This window comes from Pongo abelii, chromosome 1 (assembly GCF_028885655.2).
Source record: "Pongo abelii isolate AG06213 chromosome 1, NHGRI_mPonAbe1-v2.0_pri, whole genome shotgun sequence".
In the NCBI taxonomy this organism is placed as follows: domain Eukaryota; kingdom Metazoa; phylum Chordata; class Mammalia; order Primates; family Hominidae; genus Pongo; species Pongo abelii.
The window spans coordinates 155,494,690-155,512,683 of record NC_071985.2 but is presented as its reverse complement, the minus strand read 5'-3'; the positions used below and the strand labels follow the sequence as shown (position 1 = coordinate 155,512,683).

Below are 17,994 nucleotides of genomic sequence, written 5' to 3'. Positions count from 1 at the left end.
ATGCAAGACACTGAAATTTAAAGAAAATACAGTAGCTTCTATGGGACCACATTAACTTAGACGTGAACATGCATCAAATTGTAATTCTCCCTGAATTGTAACATACTCCTGCATAGAAAATAATATCAAATTGCCTCATTTATTCATTCCTGGATAGGGAAAAATGCATGGAGTCTTTGGAGTTCAGTCCCCTGGGTCAAGGTATCAGCTCTCTTACATACCAGGGGTGAGACATTGGTCCTTGTGTCATTCCCTCACCCAAGCTTCACTTTCTTTCCTTGTAAAGTGGAGGCTCCTAATTTCTCCTTCACGGGCTTTCTGTGAACAGACTCACACAATGAACACATTCACAACAATGAGAATTTCTCTTTCCACCCCACAGACTTCTGTGCAGAGCCTGCTGCTCAGTAATAAGTAGAAAATCAATAGGAAAAACACTTCGGAAATCCAAGACTGATGATTTAGAAATGTGCCTTTGTGAAGCTGATGTTCAAAGATAAAAACTGTTTTGAGCATAAAATAGTTATTTTATAGTCCACTTAGTTCTCATATGGTAATTTCATACCTGATTTTTTTTCTAAAATATGTACTAATGTGTCAAATCCATGGCATAATCTTCTCCATATTTACTCCTCTTTAAGGCTTTTAATTCTTTGATTTTAGTACACATGAAGAAAAGCCATGAAGAGGCATTGATGACAAGGGTTCATTCCAGCCTATGAAATATTCCCACTGTCCTTTAAAGTTTTAGGTCTTTACAACCTCAGGGGAAGGAGGAGAGGAGGCTGCTCTGAATTTATACGGTATATCTGGGAGGACCAGCTCTGTCCTCTCTCAAGGTGGACTGGTTTCAGAAGCAGTGAGCGTGCCCTGCACTTACATCATCCCTTCCTCATCATCCCTCATCCAGTGCTCACAACAGTATCATCATGCAAGCACAGGAAAGGAATGGTTCCTCTTTTAGGAGTCAGCGAAGGCTGAGACCAGCAGCAGCAGCAGCTCCAGAATGTTTACAGAAGAGGGGCTTAAGTGCTGGGGTAGGGTCAAAGGGGGTCTTAGAGGACTGGCCTGAGGCCACTTTAGTACACCAAGCCCCTTGGCTTATAAATGGAGGCATGTTTATTTGAACTCTTGAGGGGCTGGGAGATGTGGTTGCAGTGTCTGACTGATGCCATTGAAGCAGCATTTGCAAAAGCATAAAATTCTGCTTTGCTTCTTTTTCCCTGTACTCTCTTTCCTTAATATTTAATATGGAAAAAATTGATAAACCTTCACCTCAAGTCAGGCCACTGCTAGCCCATATGGTACTTTTGTGCAAATTAGAAAAAGATCCCCCTCTTGGCAGACACATCAGTGAGACACACAGGTTGGTGACTGGATTCAGTCTCTACTCAGCTCCTTAGCCAGGAATATTTGTGCAGTGCACAACTGTAGAGCTGTACCTGGCAGCCGTGCCTCAGAGGCAGGCCTGTGGCTTCAGGCCCCAGGAAAGGGCTGCCTTCACTCAGTGGCAAGGGTCCATCCCTGGATTTTGAATTTCCCAGCTTTTAAGAGTTAACTCTCGTGCTTGCTTTTCTGACCTGAGCCTCTTTCATTTCTGCTTTTGGCAGTTTTCTTTTTTCTGTACCACATTATATATGATGGACTTTCAGAAGTAGAAAAGAGCAGGCCGGTTTCCTTGGCTCTTCCATCTATTTGTGTTTGGTACTTGGTTGAATGTGTGCTTTTCCAGATGATGTCACCATGTCTTTAAATAGTCCTCAAATACTCTTTGCTAAAGGCTTTTCAAAAGACAGTAAAATGTTTCTCTTTACTTGCTTTGGAGCTTAGTACTGTGATTTTAAGACAAACAGGAGCTATAAAGGCTGGCTTTTGAGTTCAACACGTTTCCAGGAGGCACAGAGCTAGGCTAGGTCACTCTAGAAACCAACCTGGTAGCTGTCTTCTGCATTGTCTTGGGGAAATTATAGCAGACAGCCAAAATAGAAAGGGTAAAAGTCCTTGGGCTAAAGGGTTTTCGAATATTGTTTCAAAGTAAGAAGTACTGCATATGCAGTTAACTGTTGCTGTGTCACTGCCTAGATCTTAATGGCTTAAAACAACATCCATTTATTGTTCCTCTTGGTTACTTTTGGAGGGAGGGAGGATTGGCTGAGCAGTTCCACTGATCTAGGCTGGGCTCAACTGATCTCAGCTCACTCACACATCTGCAGTGGGATGGACAGTTTTGTGTGTCAACTTTGCTAAGCTATTGTACCCAGTTATTTAATCAAATACTAATCTAAGTGTTGCTGTGAAGGTGTTTTGTAGATTTGATTAACATCTACAATCAGTTGACTTTAAGGAGAGTTCCTCGATAGCCTGGGTGAGCCTCATCTAATTCATTGAAAAGCCTTAAGAACAAAATTGAGGTTTCCCAGAGGAAGAAGGAATTCGGCATATGGCCCGCAGTGAGAGCTCTTGCCCAAGAGTTTCCAGCCTGCCCACCTGCCTTATGGATTTCAGACTTACCTAACCAGCCCCTACAATTATGTAAGCCAATTTCTTGCAATAAATCTCATAGGTATAGACAGCGACATAAATAAACAACAGGTTCTGTATCTCTATAGAACCCTAACTAATCCATGTGGTCAGCCGCTGGGTCAGCCAGAGCCTTGCTGATCTGGGATGGCCTCAGCTGGGATGACCCAAACTCTGCTCCATATGGTCCCTCATTCTCATGTCCTCATGACAGTGGCAGGAGCCTGAGGGAGGAAATGGAAGCGTGCAAGATACTTGAAGCATAGCCTTGGAACTAGCATACTGTAACCTCTTCCTCATGCTATTGGCTGAACAGCAAGTAACAAGACTGACACAGGTTAAAGGGTCAGGGGAAAATAATCACCTCTGGATGTGAGGATCTACAAAGTGACACTGTAGGGGGCAAGAATGCAAGGAAAAGTGAACATCTGAGGCTACAGTTGTCATTGATCTGCCATAGACAGTTTGGTACAATGGCGCAGGAAAGGGCAAACATCAGAATGTTTTGTAACTTCCAATATGCCTTTTTCCTTTCCTTAAGGGAGTTAAAACTATGAAGTAAAATACTCATAGTCTTAATTTTCTCACTTACAAATAAAGGATAATGAAGCTTACCTTGTGGTGTTTGCATGAGAATAATGAGATAGCTACAAAAGCATCTGTTGCACTACCTGTCAGGAGCTCAATAAATAATGCATCCCTGGCCAGGCGCAGTGGCTAACACCTGTAGTCTTAGCACTTAGTGAAGCCAAGGCAGGAGGATCACTTGAGCTCAGGAGTTCAAGACCAGCTGGGCAACCTGGCAAAATCCTGTCTCCACAAAAAATACAAAAATTAAGCAGGCATGGTGGTGTGTGCCTATAATCCCAGCTACTCAGATGGCTGAAGTGGGAAGATCACTTGAGCCTGGGAGGCGGAGGTTGCAGTGAGCTGAGATGATGCCACTGCACTCCAGCCTGGATGACAGAGTGAGACCCTGACTCAAATAATAATAATAATATTAGTAACAACACATCTCTTTACCAGCAGCCCTTGAGTATGTACTGCATGTAAGAATAAAGAAGACAAAATCAACTGGAGGCACAGGACTGGAAATTTTATTTAAGTGTCTTTGTAGAATCAATATTCATAGGTAAAAACTCTGTTCAATAGAAAATATTTGTTTGACAAATAGTTTAGTCTTATGTGGTAATTCCAACAAAGTTTTTAATTTATAGGCAAAAAACACCTTATGAACACAAACACAACCCAGTCCCCATGATTTGTCTTCATGATTTTGAATTTTCTCATTTTAATGGCACATTTAGAATATATATATATATATTTTTTTATATATATATATTTTTTTTTGAGACAGAGTCTCATTCTGTGGCCCAGGCTGGAGTGCAGTGGCACAATCTTGGCTCACTGCAACCTCTGCCTCCTGGGTTCAAGCGATTCTCCTGCCTCAGCCTCCCGAGTAGCTGGGACTACAGGCGTGTGCCACCATGCCTGGCTAATTTTTTATTTTTATTTTTAGTAGAGACGTGGTTTCACCGTGTTAGCCAAGATGGTCTCAATCTCCTGACCTCGTGATCTGCCCACCTCAGCCTCCCAAAGTGCTGGAATTATAGGCATAAGCCACAGCGCTTGGCCTAGAAGACGTATTTTTTAAAGCTGGTGCCCAGGTTTTGGAATCAAGCAGACCTGAATTCGAACTCTATCTCACACACTTTCTAGCTCTATGATTGAGGCACATCTCCTAAGCCCTAAGACACAGCTTTAGATCTGTCAAATGGGGATAATACCTCCTTCAGTTGGCTGCTGTAGTAAGCAAATTAAATAATACAAAGTAAATGTAGTTATTGTTATTATAACCAGTATAGTATGATGATAGAAACATTCATTCAGGGTTTAGAGTGCACTGACATGCTTTCTAAATTTTTTCCACTGCCCACTTACTTCACCTGTTCATACTTTTCCCCACTGCAATAGTACTGACGTTTATTAAACTAGCACATTGGGGCTGGTTAGAGACCTATCTTCTGCAACTGGAGTAGTATGGAGTTTCATCTAGAAACCATAGAACTTGTAGGTCTTAAAGCCTATCCCCAAAGATAACCAATGCAAAGGAAGTATCCGTCATTGGAGTGCCAAAGGACGTATGGAATGCCACATAAGGTGGCATTAACACCCCACAGCAAATTAAATTGGTAGTAATGAAGATAAAGGCATCATAATTAATCATGAAAAAGCAAGAATAGCAGCAAAATGCATCGTTCCTGAAAACTGTTAAGATTGCCAGTTTCAGTATGTGTACACATTCTGTAGGAGCATTGAACATTGTCGGCCTTGTACAGCAGCCAGATTCTTAAGAGAATGATGAATTGGAGTTCTCCAAAGCTCTACAAACATGCTGAGTTAAGTTATGGATTCCAAATATTCTTAACCCTTAATAACTTATTTATTAGATTAATGATAAGTGCCTTTTAAATGTAAGCCAAAAATGAAATTCTATATACACATACCAGTATTCACCCAAGAAAGGATTTTGCAATTGTGCATAAGTTAAGCAGGATTCAGTGAACTTGCTGCCTGCCACCTGCAAGTAACCTAGCTAAAATTGTCATAAACAATTAAAAATGTTATTTTCTTCCTTACCCACATTTTAAAGATAGATGATCCCAGAGTTGGTCCAGCAGGGACACAAGGTCACATGGGGCCCAGGCAGTTTCCCTATTTCCATCTGCCCTCCTTAACGCATAGGGGATGCCTCCTTTTGTGGTCGCAGGGTGGCAGTGGTGGATCCAAACGTGGCATCTCACACAACCACTTGTAAAACCAGAATGGGAGAGTGAGGCTGATTCTCCCATGTGTGTCTCTCTTTTTTAATAGAGAAAACCTCTTTCTCCCAAAGACCCCCAGAAGATTGCTTTTCACATCCTCTTGGCCCTGATTTGGTCACAGACCCATACCCATAATGCAAGGGAGGATGGAAATGCAAGGATCTGGCATTTTCTGCATCCAAAAAGAGAGGTGGGCTCTACCTGCAAGAAAAGAAGAGGAGGGAGGGAGGGCCGGGCACAGTGGCTCATGCCTGTAATCCCAGGACTTTGGGAGGCCAAGGCAGGTGGATCGCTTGAGCTCAGGAGTTCAAGAACAGCCTGGACAACATGATAAAACACCATCTCTACTAAAAATAAAAAATTTTTTTAAAACACTGGGCGTGGTGGCACGCACCTGTGGTCCCAGCTACTGAGGAGGCTGAGGTGAGAGAATCATATGACTCCGGGTAGCAGAGGTTGCAGTGAGCTGAGATGATGCCACTGCACTCCAGCCTGGGTGACAGAGTTGAGACCCTGTCTCAAAAAAAAAAAATAAAAGGGAGGAAGACTGAGGAAGACTAGGCATCTAGAAGTGTCTGCCAAAGAGGTCACTGAGGGAGGAAGAAGAATGGCCCTTGGCAGGGCTCTGGAGCCACCCATTCCACCTTCACCAATAGTAGCCCCCATTCATATCAGTCTTATATGTTACACTTCCCTGTGAGATTGTGTTTGACCAAAAGCTTTCATGGATAAAATCATTTGCAAATCTTGATTTTGGCACACACTCAAATACCTAATATACTCAGTGACTCAAAACTGACCGCTCCCCATTCCATTCCCAGCACGTGGAACAGTTCCTAGCAAGTAGTAGAAGTTTGTATGGATTTCCTATAATTGCCATAGCAGATTGCCACAAACTTGGTGGATAGAAGAGCACACATTTATGATCTTACAGTTCTGGAAGTCAGGAGTCCAAAATAATTTTCACTGGGCTAAAATCAAGGTGTCAGCAAGATTGCAATTCTTCTGGAGGCTCTAGGGAGAAATCCATTTCCCTGTCTTTTTCAGATTCTAGTTGCCCACATCCCTTGGCTTGTGGCTCTTTCCATCAGTGGCATCGTTCTGACCTCTGCTTCTGTCACCACCTCTCCTCTGACTCTGACCCTCTTGACTCTTTCTAAGAAGGACCCTTGTGATTGCATTGAACCCACCCAGATAATCCAGGATTATCTCCCCATCTCAGGATCCTTAACTTACCCACATCTGCAAAATCCCTTTGGCCATGTAACGTAACATATTCACAAGTTCCAAGTATTAGGACATGGACATCTTTGCTGGGGGTGGGAGGATTATTCTGTCTACCACAGAACTCAATAAATATTGGTTGAATTGTTGCATGAGCAGTAGAATCTCAGCACTGGAAGCTTCTTGGGGTTTTTTTTGGTGTTTTGTTTGTTTTGTTTTGTTTTGTTTGAGACAGGGTCTCTGTTGCCCAGGCTGGAGTGCAGTGGTACGATCACAACTCACTGCAGCCTCAAACTCCTTGCCTCAAGCTATCCTCCCACCTCAGCCTCTCAAAGTACTGGGATTACAGGCGTGAGCCACCATGCCCAGCCTCAGAAGCTTCTTAGGTTAGACAGCACCTAATCTAACCTCCTACACGGTCTAAGAATCTCTTGACTGCCAGATAGTTACTCTGCCTCCAGTTGAATACCTCTGGTGCTGGGATCTTCCAAATCTACACTTCCAGGATTGGACAGCTATGGACATTAAACATTTAGACCTTTCTAATTGCCTATGCACTGATATTACTTCTGCCCTTCTTCCTTCTGGAGAAATCTACTGATTGTATCTTCTCTATCACTATTTTTACTATATTTTGAAAAAAGAAACTGTGTCTTCCTCTTATATTCATCATTTACAAATCTTTACTTAGCACATCTCTGTTAGTCATTTGGGTGCAAAAAGATAAATAAAAGACAGCCCCATCTTTGAGAAGGATTTTGGTAAAACAAATTCTACACATATGCAGTGAAGTAGCAATACAATTAAATGAGATCATCTACGTAAAGAGCTTAGTGCTGTCCCTGGCATACAGCAAATGCTCCAAAAATGCTCTTGTTGCTGTTCTTACCACTCACACATGCTCTGAGCCAAATGGATGATTCATGGGGAGTTTGGTGAGGGTAAAGTGACTGGCAAAGGCTCAGGGAGGAAGGGAGGTGGAAGAAGGGGCAGAATGTAAACAAGCTCAGGGCAAAGGGGAAGGCATTCCAGGCTGGACAAACAATAAGCAGGGGTCCAGAAGGCAGATTAAACGGGTCAAGCTCTGGGGAAATTAATGGACTCGTTTGTCTCATGTGGAGTTTATCTTAACTAGCTTGGGCAAACCAGCCAGTACCTTATAAATATTGTCAATAGCAGCTATAGATAGCAACTGCTCAGCAGTCTCTCCCGAATGTCTCCTCCTGAGCCCTTCTCAGGCTGGTAGACTCAGAGTAAAGCCTGTCACCTCAGGCCCCCATATCGTTTCTAATGGGAAGAAGACTTCTTTTGACCTGCCTCTTTGATTCCCAACTCCAACCTGGATATCATCTTTCATTCCTCCCTGGCTCTATGTCCCACTGCCACTAACTAGCCCTGTCTCACTTCCTACTCAGGCTTACCCTCTAGAGCCTTGGGGATTGAACACAGACATTCATGTTGAGGAATAATGAAAGCAGGAGAAGTAGGGCCCGGGTCAGAGACTGTAGGCTTGGGAGTGGTTGATGGAAAACTGTTGCTTCTATGACAGTGACGATCAAGAAGTGCTTCAGGCTGCAGGGAAAGCATTAATTAGGGTACAGTGTGACCAATGGAGGAACTCAGAAGGAAGAGGACTGGAGAAGGAGTTGTCAGTCCCTTAAGCTCTCCACTGGCTCACCACATCTGGACCCACCTTCCCCCAATCTTACTTCCTTCTTAAAGAAAGGTGATGTGACAAAGGATGATGCCTCTGGGTGATCCTTTTTCTCCCTGGAAACACACGAACACACATATAATGTGTTTTATTCTTTTATTTATTTATTTTTGAGACAGAGTCTCTTTCTTTCACCCAGGCTAGAACACAGAGGTGCAATCACAGCTCACTGCAGCCTCAAACACCTAAATTCAAGTGATCCTCCCACCTCAGTCTCCTGAGTAGCTGAAACTATAGGTATGCACCATGTCTAGCTATTTTTTTAACTTCTTTGTACAGACGGGGTCTCACTGTTTACCAGGCTGATCTTGAACTCCTGGCTTCAAACAATCCTCCCACCTTAGCCTCTCAAAGTGCTGGGATTACAGGTGTGAGCCACTGTGCTCAACCTAGTGTGTTTTATTCTAATAATAAATCTGATTTTCCATTTTGCTAAGAGTATGTGTGTGTGCATGTATATATATATGTGTGTGTGTGTGTGTGTGTGTATTCTATATACTCCATATATAGGTATATAAAGACTCCATATATAGATATAGACAGAAATATATATATATCACTCAGGGAGGTGGGGAGGTAGAAGAAGGGGCAGAATGTAAACAAGCTCAGGGCAAATGTATATATATACATATATGTTATATATATATACATATATATAATATATATATATGTACGTATTACTCTCTCTGTATATCTATATATGGAGCCTGTATATATGTATGGTACCTAACAAAAGTAAGAGACAAGCCAGTGTGCTCTGTAATTCCCAGTGACTGAAGCTCAGCTTTGCCATTTTATTTCTGTTTTACAAGGAATTAGAAAACAAAGAGGTAAAGGTCAAATAATTCCTTGGCAAGACTAGTCAGATGTGACTTTATGGCCAACATTAACTTTACATGAAATTAAAATGGGAACTTTGCCCCTTCCTTTAAACCACCAGCCTAACAAAGCTCTTCTTAACAATGGTGCTACATTTGGCATCTGAAGACAAGATCAAAGTGTTTCATAATCTTCTAGCAGAGAGTTGAGTTGAACACGTATTTGAGATGATGAAAACAGGAACTTAGAGAAAAACAGTGAGAAAATTTTTTCTTTAAAATTTCTGATTGGAGACACTAATATTGCAATTTATACATAAGAGAAGAAAAATACCATTTCTCCTAGAGAACTAGGTCTGTTAAAGCGGTTTATATAGAGAACCTGCAATTTAATACAACTGGAAAAAGGTTAGCCTAGCATCCACCACATTTTTTTCAACTCTGTTTACTCAGTTATACAAGTACTTTACAGCAAGCAGACCTCTAATTGTGTAGTTCGGTGAATGAGAAATGGGACTTGCTGCGGAATAAATTCTGGGGTGTAACTAAATTACATACCACTTCCCATACTTTTTTTCTTTCAAAATGCCCATTACTTTAAATGAAAACATGCTTTAGAAAAGAACTGTAACCACTCAAAATTTCTCAAGGACCAGTCTCTCTTCTCCCTGGTGATAAAATGTAGTTATGTTTTTATTTTTCAGTATTCTCCTGCTGAAGTTCCAAGGGATTTCAAAACTTCATTCACAGTTTTCCAGTAAAACCTGTAAAATTCATTTTCAGATCATTGGTTTAGCATGATCCAGCTTCAGCTCCACTTTTAGCAAATGAATCCATCTTCGTTTCTATTCATATGACACCAGGAGCATTTCTAACGATGCCCCTCCCTGCTCACCATACTCTGTCATCCTGCACTTATGTATCATCTCATGCCACCCAGGTCAGCCGGAGGAAGGCAGAGCATGGGCCTGGGGAATTGGGAAGCCCGACCCACCAGGGCATCCTGCACAAGTTGCATAAGCTTTCTGAGCTTCAGTTTCCTCATCTGAAGAATGGGAAACATCAAACTTGCCTACTTCCTAGTTTTTTTCTGAGATCAGATGAGATTGCACATGCTGAAAACACTCTAAGTACTACTGAAATAATAGTTCCAGTAATCATTTTCTAAAATTGTTTAATGTGTAAGGTGTTTTGCTGTTTTTTTAAAAAAAAAAAAAAACAGATATAAGGAAAGTGCAAAAAAATTCATTTTCAGGTAAAAAGATGGGGAAATAGCCTGATCTATTTTTGATTGTTCTTTGTGTGTGTGTGTGTGTGTGTTTCTGAGACAGGGTCTCACTCTGTCATCCAGGCTAGAGTGTACTGGTGCAGTCATGGCTCACTGCAGCCTCAACTTCCTAGGCCCAAGCCATCCTCCAGCCTTAGCCTCCTGAGTAGCTGGGACCACAGGCGCACACTACCATGCCCAGCTAATTTTTTAAATTTTTTGTAGAGCAGGGTCTCACTATGTTGCCCAGGCTGGTCTCAAACTCCTGGGCTCAAATGATCCTCCCTCCTTGGCCTTCCAAAGTGCTGGGATTACAGACATGAGCCACCACATCTGGCCTGGTTGTTCTTTTTAAATTATTATTCCATCCTATTAAGATTCTGCCCCTCAATGAAGTGAACCCTTCCAAGAACTACAAGATATTTTTTTGCTCCACCTCTATCCCCACCACCATGCTATTACTTCCTGTAATCAGAGAGAAGTCACTAGACCAATTTAAATAGAAATCTAGGAAAATCCTTATACGCTAGCATTTCATGGTTCATGATTCTTCCAGAATTTGGGTTATTCTGTTTAGTACTCATTGAGGTAAGAAAAAATTAGAAAAGACTGCTCCTTAGATTATCTTCGAGACTAAGGAATCACTTTTAAATCCTTTTCTTTTCTTTTTTTTTTTGCATTTTGAAGTTATCTGTGTTTAGTGTCAGAAAAACAAAATCTCCTTTTTTTGTAGCATTCATTTGTGAATTTTAGAGCAAGAAATTAATCTTAGCTGTAACATTTTAATGTCAAGTAAGCTCCTTTCTCATAATCCCATTTGAAGTTATACACATTTTGCTACCATGAAACACACACGCTGGTTAATACAAACAAGTTACTCTGAACTGGGAATACACCCCCAAAATGACCTATTACTTCTTTCTCCTTCTCAGGAGAACTTTAATTTTATGGCCTCCAAAAGCATTTTTAAAAACCAAAACGGTTTAAGGAAGGACAGTAGGCATATCTGAATACATGATTGTCATCTCTAAGAGCAGTAAGAGGATGCTGCTGAGGAAGCAGAGGTTAGTGTCAGAGAGCTAACTTCAAAGTTCAGCTCACCTCTTGTGCCATGGGAAGCCCAGGCACATCCCCATCCTGTGCTCCCTCAGAATCTCAACTACAAGTTCCTCATCCATGAGGTTGCAGTGAGGGTCCAGTGAGATCATATCTGCAAACAGGCTTTCAAGCTGAATTATTTAAATGTCAGCTTCTTATGATGAGGTGATCTGTGATATGGTTTGGCTCTGTGTCCCCACCCAAATCTCATCTTGTAGCTCCCATAATTCCCACATGTTGTGGGAGGGATCCAGTGGGAGATGATTGAATCATGGGGGTGGGTCTTTCCTGTGCTGTTCCTCATGATAGTGAATGGGTCTCAGGAGATCTGATGGTTTTAAAAATTGGAGTTTCTCTACACAAGCTCTCCTTGCCTGCTGCCATCCACATAAGATGTGACTTGCTCCTCCTTCTCTTCCGCCATAATTGTGAGGGTTCTCCAGCCACATGGGACTGTGAGTTCTCCATTAAACCTCTTTCCTTTGTAAATTGCCCAATCTCAGGTATGTCTTTATCAGCTGTGTGAAAACAGACTACACAATCTACTGTGGCAATGCCACAGAAATTGGTTCTGTCACCAGGAGCAGTCACTATGCTGTAATCAAACCCAGTTGAAGAAGATAGTTGCTTAAAATTGGTGAACCCATCTGTGAGACTAAGTTGTTCTATTTTGATCTCCCTCATTTAAAATTCAGTAATTCAAGGAAATGGAAATGACTAGACATGAATATCTTAAGGTGGTGATGATAGGCACCCTGATCCTAAAGGAAAGCACATACATACTCCAATTAGCCACTCTTCGTACAGATGATAGTACCAGAACCCAGCCTTGCAAAAGTAGGTTTTTTTGCATACACACCTACACAGGGAAATAAGGTTGAATGTGGGTTCCTTTTGCCCTCCTAATGGGTCTTGATTGACTGGAAGATGAGGGATAGAGACCAAAGCAAGTCTGTAATCCAAATCTGCAGTTTCCCATAGCCATTAATCCCACTTTGAAATTTTAAATGTGTCCCTTCAATAGAATTCGGGATTTCTCCTCATCAATTACCAACATATTACCCAATCTATAGCATCAAAATGATGTAGCAACCTGAAATTGTCTTTTTTTTTTTTTTTTTTTTTTTGAGGCGGAATTTCACTCTTGTTGCCCAGGCTGGAGTGTAGTGGCGTGATCTCAGCTCACCGCAACCTCCACCTCCCACGTTTCAAGGGATTCTCCTGCCTAAGCTTCCTGAGTACCTAGGATTACAGGCATGCACCACCACACCCGGCTAATTTTTGTATTTTTAGTAGAGATGGGTTTTCTCCATGTTGATCAGGCTGGTCTCAAACTCCCGACTTCAGGTGATCCGCCCACCTTGGCCTCCCAAAGTGCTGGGATTACAGGCGTGAGCCACCGCACCCAGCCTAAAATTGTCTTTTGGTGTTAGTGGGTTTGCTGAAGCTTCTCCCACCTTAACAGTATTAATCACAGCATTGCAGGCTGTGCCTTGGCACCCCATACTTGTGAGTCTTAAAGGGCACTTACATCAAATCTGTGACTATATTTATACTCTCTCTCTCTTTGTCAGTTCAGAAGATTTAGTATCCCACTTCATGTACCTCAAAACCTAGTTTAATACTATGGAAAGTCACCTGTGTCCTGTTGTGCACACAAAGCCTAACTCCATAATTCAGATTTAAGGTGACAAAGGGTGGACTAGATGGAGCCTCAACATAGAAAAAGGCCAGAACACAAAGAGGCTCCCACAGACACTCAGAGTGGTGGCTAATGGGTTGAGTCTTCTCAAGTGATGCCTCATTGAAGAGGAAGCTCCAAGGTGACTGAGCATAAACACCTGATCAGATGTCTCCTGAATAAGGCTACAGCCTTTGGCTCCTTGTCCAAGTGACATTCTGAAATTAATGCCTTTCATGCAGAACACACCCAACATTTGAAAAGTAACAAGATTTAGTGCTTACAGGGGCTGTTTGGTATCTTTTTCACCGAAACCAGAAGTGTTTCCCATTCACCCCGAGTGTGTGTGTGTGTGTGTGTGTGTGTGTGTGTGTGTGTGCGTATAAGATGCCAGATTAATTTTGTTTACAAAATATTCACATTGGAACCATGAGGTTTATTGAGAGTCCCTGGTTACACCCTCCAATCAAACATCTCATTCACCTGGGCTTTCATGTCAGTGCACCACATTCCTGGTGAGAGTTGATGACAGTTGCATCTATGTCCCAGCAGCCTGTTCACTATTGATGAATTAATGAAAATAAAGCTGGGGCTCATGTGAAGCATTTGAGCAAGTGTAATAGAAGGCTGTGAATAAGAGCTGTGGATACAAATAGGTCAGACTCAAGAAGCCTGGCAGAGGTCAGATGGGCCCTTTTACAGTGGGATGCACTGTTTCAGGAATTCACATTAACCACGATCAGACTCCCCAAACATGATAGCCGTGTAGAAGAAAGATCTAATACAGCCTAGCCTATAAGGTGGGTATAAGTCTGATAATCTAACAATAATATTAAAAATTGAGGGAGAGGACTCCATGGCTTCCTCTCAACATTACCTAGATAGATTCAATAGCTGTTTGACAAACAATAAGAAGATTTAGATTAAACAATCCTTTTCCAGGAAATACTCTTGAGCCTGTTCTATAAAGCTGCCCCTTAGGCAAACTTATTAATTGCTTCAAATAGGTCCCTGTCTTAAATCCAAAATTCCCTGAGAATTTGGGAACTCCTCAAGGTCCCTGTCTTGAGGAATAATTGATATTTTTCCCCTAGAAGCAGAGCTTGAGACAAGAATTCTCATGAAAGTGCATTATTAGGGAGCCCTCTAAGGAGAAGCAGGATAGGGTAGGGGTAAAAGCTAAGCAAAGATGTGGTCCTGGCTCCATCCTAACTTCGTCCTGAGACCATGGTGAGCTCTGGGGCCCAGCTTGCACCATGGATTCATCCCAGCTTGAGGCAGGGAGCCAGACTGCAGTGGGCCCTTAGCAGCAGTTTGGTGGATGGGTGCCTGGCCAGGTGAGCAGAGGAGAGGAGATGCCCCTACACTGATGAGACCAAATCCATAGGAGCCATGCAAAGTGGTAAAAGAAGTGGTTCTCATCCCATCCTGACCTCACTAAGGACATGATGGCATGGCCATGGGCCCCTCGCATGACCTCTCTGAACATCACTTTCCTCGTCTGTAAAATGGAAGAGTGGGTGGCAGGGTTGGATTAGGTGATCCCTAAACTCCAAGCTCTGAATTGCGGTAATTTCAACAAGGGAAGTGGTGGAAAGTCTTGTTGAGGAATAATTGATGCTTTTTCTATTCACAGAAGAGAATTCATTAATGTAAATGTGTCCCTGAATGACCACTCTTGTTAAGAGCTCTTCTCTTACCTGGAATAGCACTGAATGCACAGGCAACTCTAAGAAGATGAGTAGTAAAATTTCCCTGAAGGCATATATTCTAAACAGGATGGCAAGAATCTGTCTTTAAATAAAGTGTTTTGAGGGCAGTTTACCTCAAGGGAGTGTTAATACAACCAGACAACCTCATTTAACTGACTCAGGCATCAAAGTGAATTAGAGGCAAGAGGCCGGTATAAAGCACAAGCCAGAGGATGTCCCTTCAAAATGGTACAACCTCTATGGGGAGCAGTTTGGCAAAATTCGATCAAAATTATAAATACATTTACTCTTTGACCATGCAGTCCCCTCTCTCGAAATTTAGCCTGCAGTATGAAATGATATTTATACCAGTTTACTCACTGTGCCACTTTTTCCAAAAAAAGTTCGAGACTGGAAACTACTCACTGATCCATCAATAAAGGACTAATTAAACACAACAATTATGGTACCACACATACAATAGAATGCTGTGCAACTGATGATATTTGGTACTGAGAACATTCTGTACTTATATGGAAATTTCTCCAGGATACATTGATCAGAGAAAAAGCAAGTGGAGGAGCAATATATTATAGAATAGTATTATATCGTAAACACATATGCATGTATAATAAAAGTATAATGCTTTTGTATAAGAAATGGAGATCATAATATCTATTTATGTTCACATATATCCCTGGATATCTAGAAGTCATTTTTGTTTGCCTCAAGAAAAATCTGTATAAGTGGTTACCTATAAGGGGTGACAGAGTAGAAAAATGATACAGATGAAGACATAGGTGAGAGTGACAGTTCTCACCTAGTGCCTTTTTATAAGATGTTTTTCTGAATTTTTTTCCAACCACCATGGGCTACTCCATAAGGAATAGAGCATCTGTTTGATTAAATTATTTTTTAATGAAAAATTTAAAGGTAGGCATCAATAAAAACTAATCACCCCTACTTCCTTTATTTCATGCTTTGGTTTGGGGATTGGCAAATTATGGCTAAATAGTTGCCCTGTAGGGGCCGTGCACGGTGGCTCATGTCTGTAATCCCAGCACTTTGAAAGGCCGAGGTGGGCAGATCACTTGAGGTCAGGAGTTTGAGACCAGCCTGGCCAACATGGTGAAACTCTGTCTCTACTAAAAATACAAAAATTAGCCCAGCACGGTGGCACATGCCTGTACTCCCAGGTACTGGGGAGGCTGAGGCCCAAATTGCTTGAACCCAGGAGGTGGAGGTTGCAGTGAGCCGAGACTGCACCACTGCGCTCCAGCCTGGGCAACAGGGCGAGACTATGTCTCAAAAAAAAAAAAAGGTAGTTGCTACAGGGGACATGTTGCTCATGATGATGAAAATAGTTACTATCTGGCCCTTTACAGAAAATTGTTGCCAACCCCAGCTTTAAAATTTGGAGTTACTCATAAAACAGCTGTGATCACACCTACCACTAAGCTTCTGATACCAAAGGATTTTGTCTTCTTGAAGTCAGCCTTCCTGTCCACAGATAGCTTTTGCACTTTAAAAAAAAAAAAAAAAGGAGGTGAGATACTGTACTGGTTAAGAAGAGAGCATGTACTCGGGACAGATGACCCAGGTTTAATTCTGAGCTCTGTCCCTCACTACCCTGTCACCTTTGGAAAGTTAACTTTTAGAATTCTCAGTGTCTTCGTCTGTAAAATGTTGTCCCTCATAAAATTGTTTGGAAGTGCCTCCCTCTTACAGTCGTTTGGAAATTCAAGTAGGCCAGTGTTGCCAAGGAGTTCAGCACAATACCTGCTGTTATTATTATCTAATATTGTGATTTTTTTTAACAGGGTGATGACCAGTTAAATGTATTTGGAGAGGACGCTATGGGAGGTAAGTTTTCCTTACTGATCAGATCAAAGTTGTCATTTTAGTAACTTTGACCATGCCTTTTTAATTAAACATCAACTTAAGAGATAAAATATTAACAGCATCACTTTTTCCTTGGCCAGGGAGCATAATTAAGAGTAGAACTCTTTGGGTCTTTCCTGCCTCCATCCATGTAAAGAACCAAAGGGGTGCATTACTAAGTGATGCATTTCCTAACTGCCCAGAGAACATGACTCCCAAGAGGCTCAGCAAAAAAAGGATGCTCTACTCAAATATCTTTGAAACATGCTTAATACCAGCTCCCCACTGGAAGATCCAAGTATATAATAGCATCCAAAGCTCCCACAAGTCCTGCAGTAAAAAGAGTTGTTAAACTTTAATTCAACATTCTTTAAACATAATTGAAACACAAAAATATTTTTCCTGCCTGGTAGTTACTATTCCACGTGTACCTTTGGAACTCAGCCTACCCTACACCAGGATTATACTGCTTTGTAATTTTTGTCATATTAAAAGTTTTGCAAATGGCCAGGTGCAGTGGCTCACGCCTGTAATCCCAGCACTTTGGGAGGCCAAGGTGGGCGGATCACTTAAGGTCAGGTATTAAAGACCAGCCTGGCCAATATGGTGAAACCCTGTCTCTACTAAAAATACAAAAAAATTTAGAAAGGCATGGTGGTGCACACCTGTAATCCCAGCTACTCAGGAGGCTGAGGCAGGAGAATTGCTTGAACCCAAGACGATGAGGTTTCAGTGAGCCAAGGTTGCATCATTGCACTCTTGGCGACAGAGTGAGACTACGTCTCAAAAAAAAAAAAAGTCTTGCAAAAAGTAAAAATTCCACCCATAACTAGCTATGCATGTAACTGAAAATAGATATGATTATGTGAATTTGGGACTATCCAAAAAAGAAAAGGTTCATAATTGTCCTAAGTAAAAATACCTTCTAACATATCTACCCTGTAATAAAAGTTATAAGTCATGGAAATATGTTTATAGTATTGATTCTAAACACATATAAGTAAGTGATTTGGCTTTTTAAATAACCCCAGCTCTAATCCTGCACAGATCCATGAGCACAAGGTGGTGGGTAAAGTGTCATTTGATGATAGTGGCAAGAGCAGTATGTGAAAATCACAGTCACCAAATGACATCTTGGTGATTCATGAGGAGAGATACAAATATATGAGCCATAACTTAGCTGTCACTTAGCTAAGTGCAAATAATCAACTTGGTCTCAACTAGATAGGGGATGACTGATTGCCTAACAAATTTTCCCTTTTATTCTAGTTATAA

The 17,994-nt window shown here is 41.6% G+C and overlaps 1 protein-coding gene across 7 annotated transcripts in view; it reads left to right on the top strand.

Annotated features, from left to right (window-relative positions):
* AK5 (adenylate kinase 5) overlaps positions 1-17,994 on the top strand; it is a 280,641-nt gene that overhangs the window by 188,296 nt on the left and 74,351 nt on the right. For all 7 annotated transcript variants that reach the window (XM_002810687.5, XM_009248808.4, XM_063711701.1 and 4 more), the window contains exon 9: positions 16,659-16,701. In XM_002810687.5, coding sequence (XP_002810733.2) covers positions 16,659-16,701 — 43 coding nt within the window. The remainder of the gene's footprint in view (positions 1-16,658; positions 16,702-17,994) is intronic.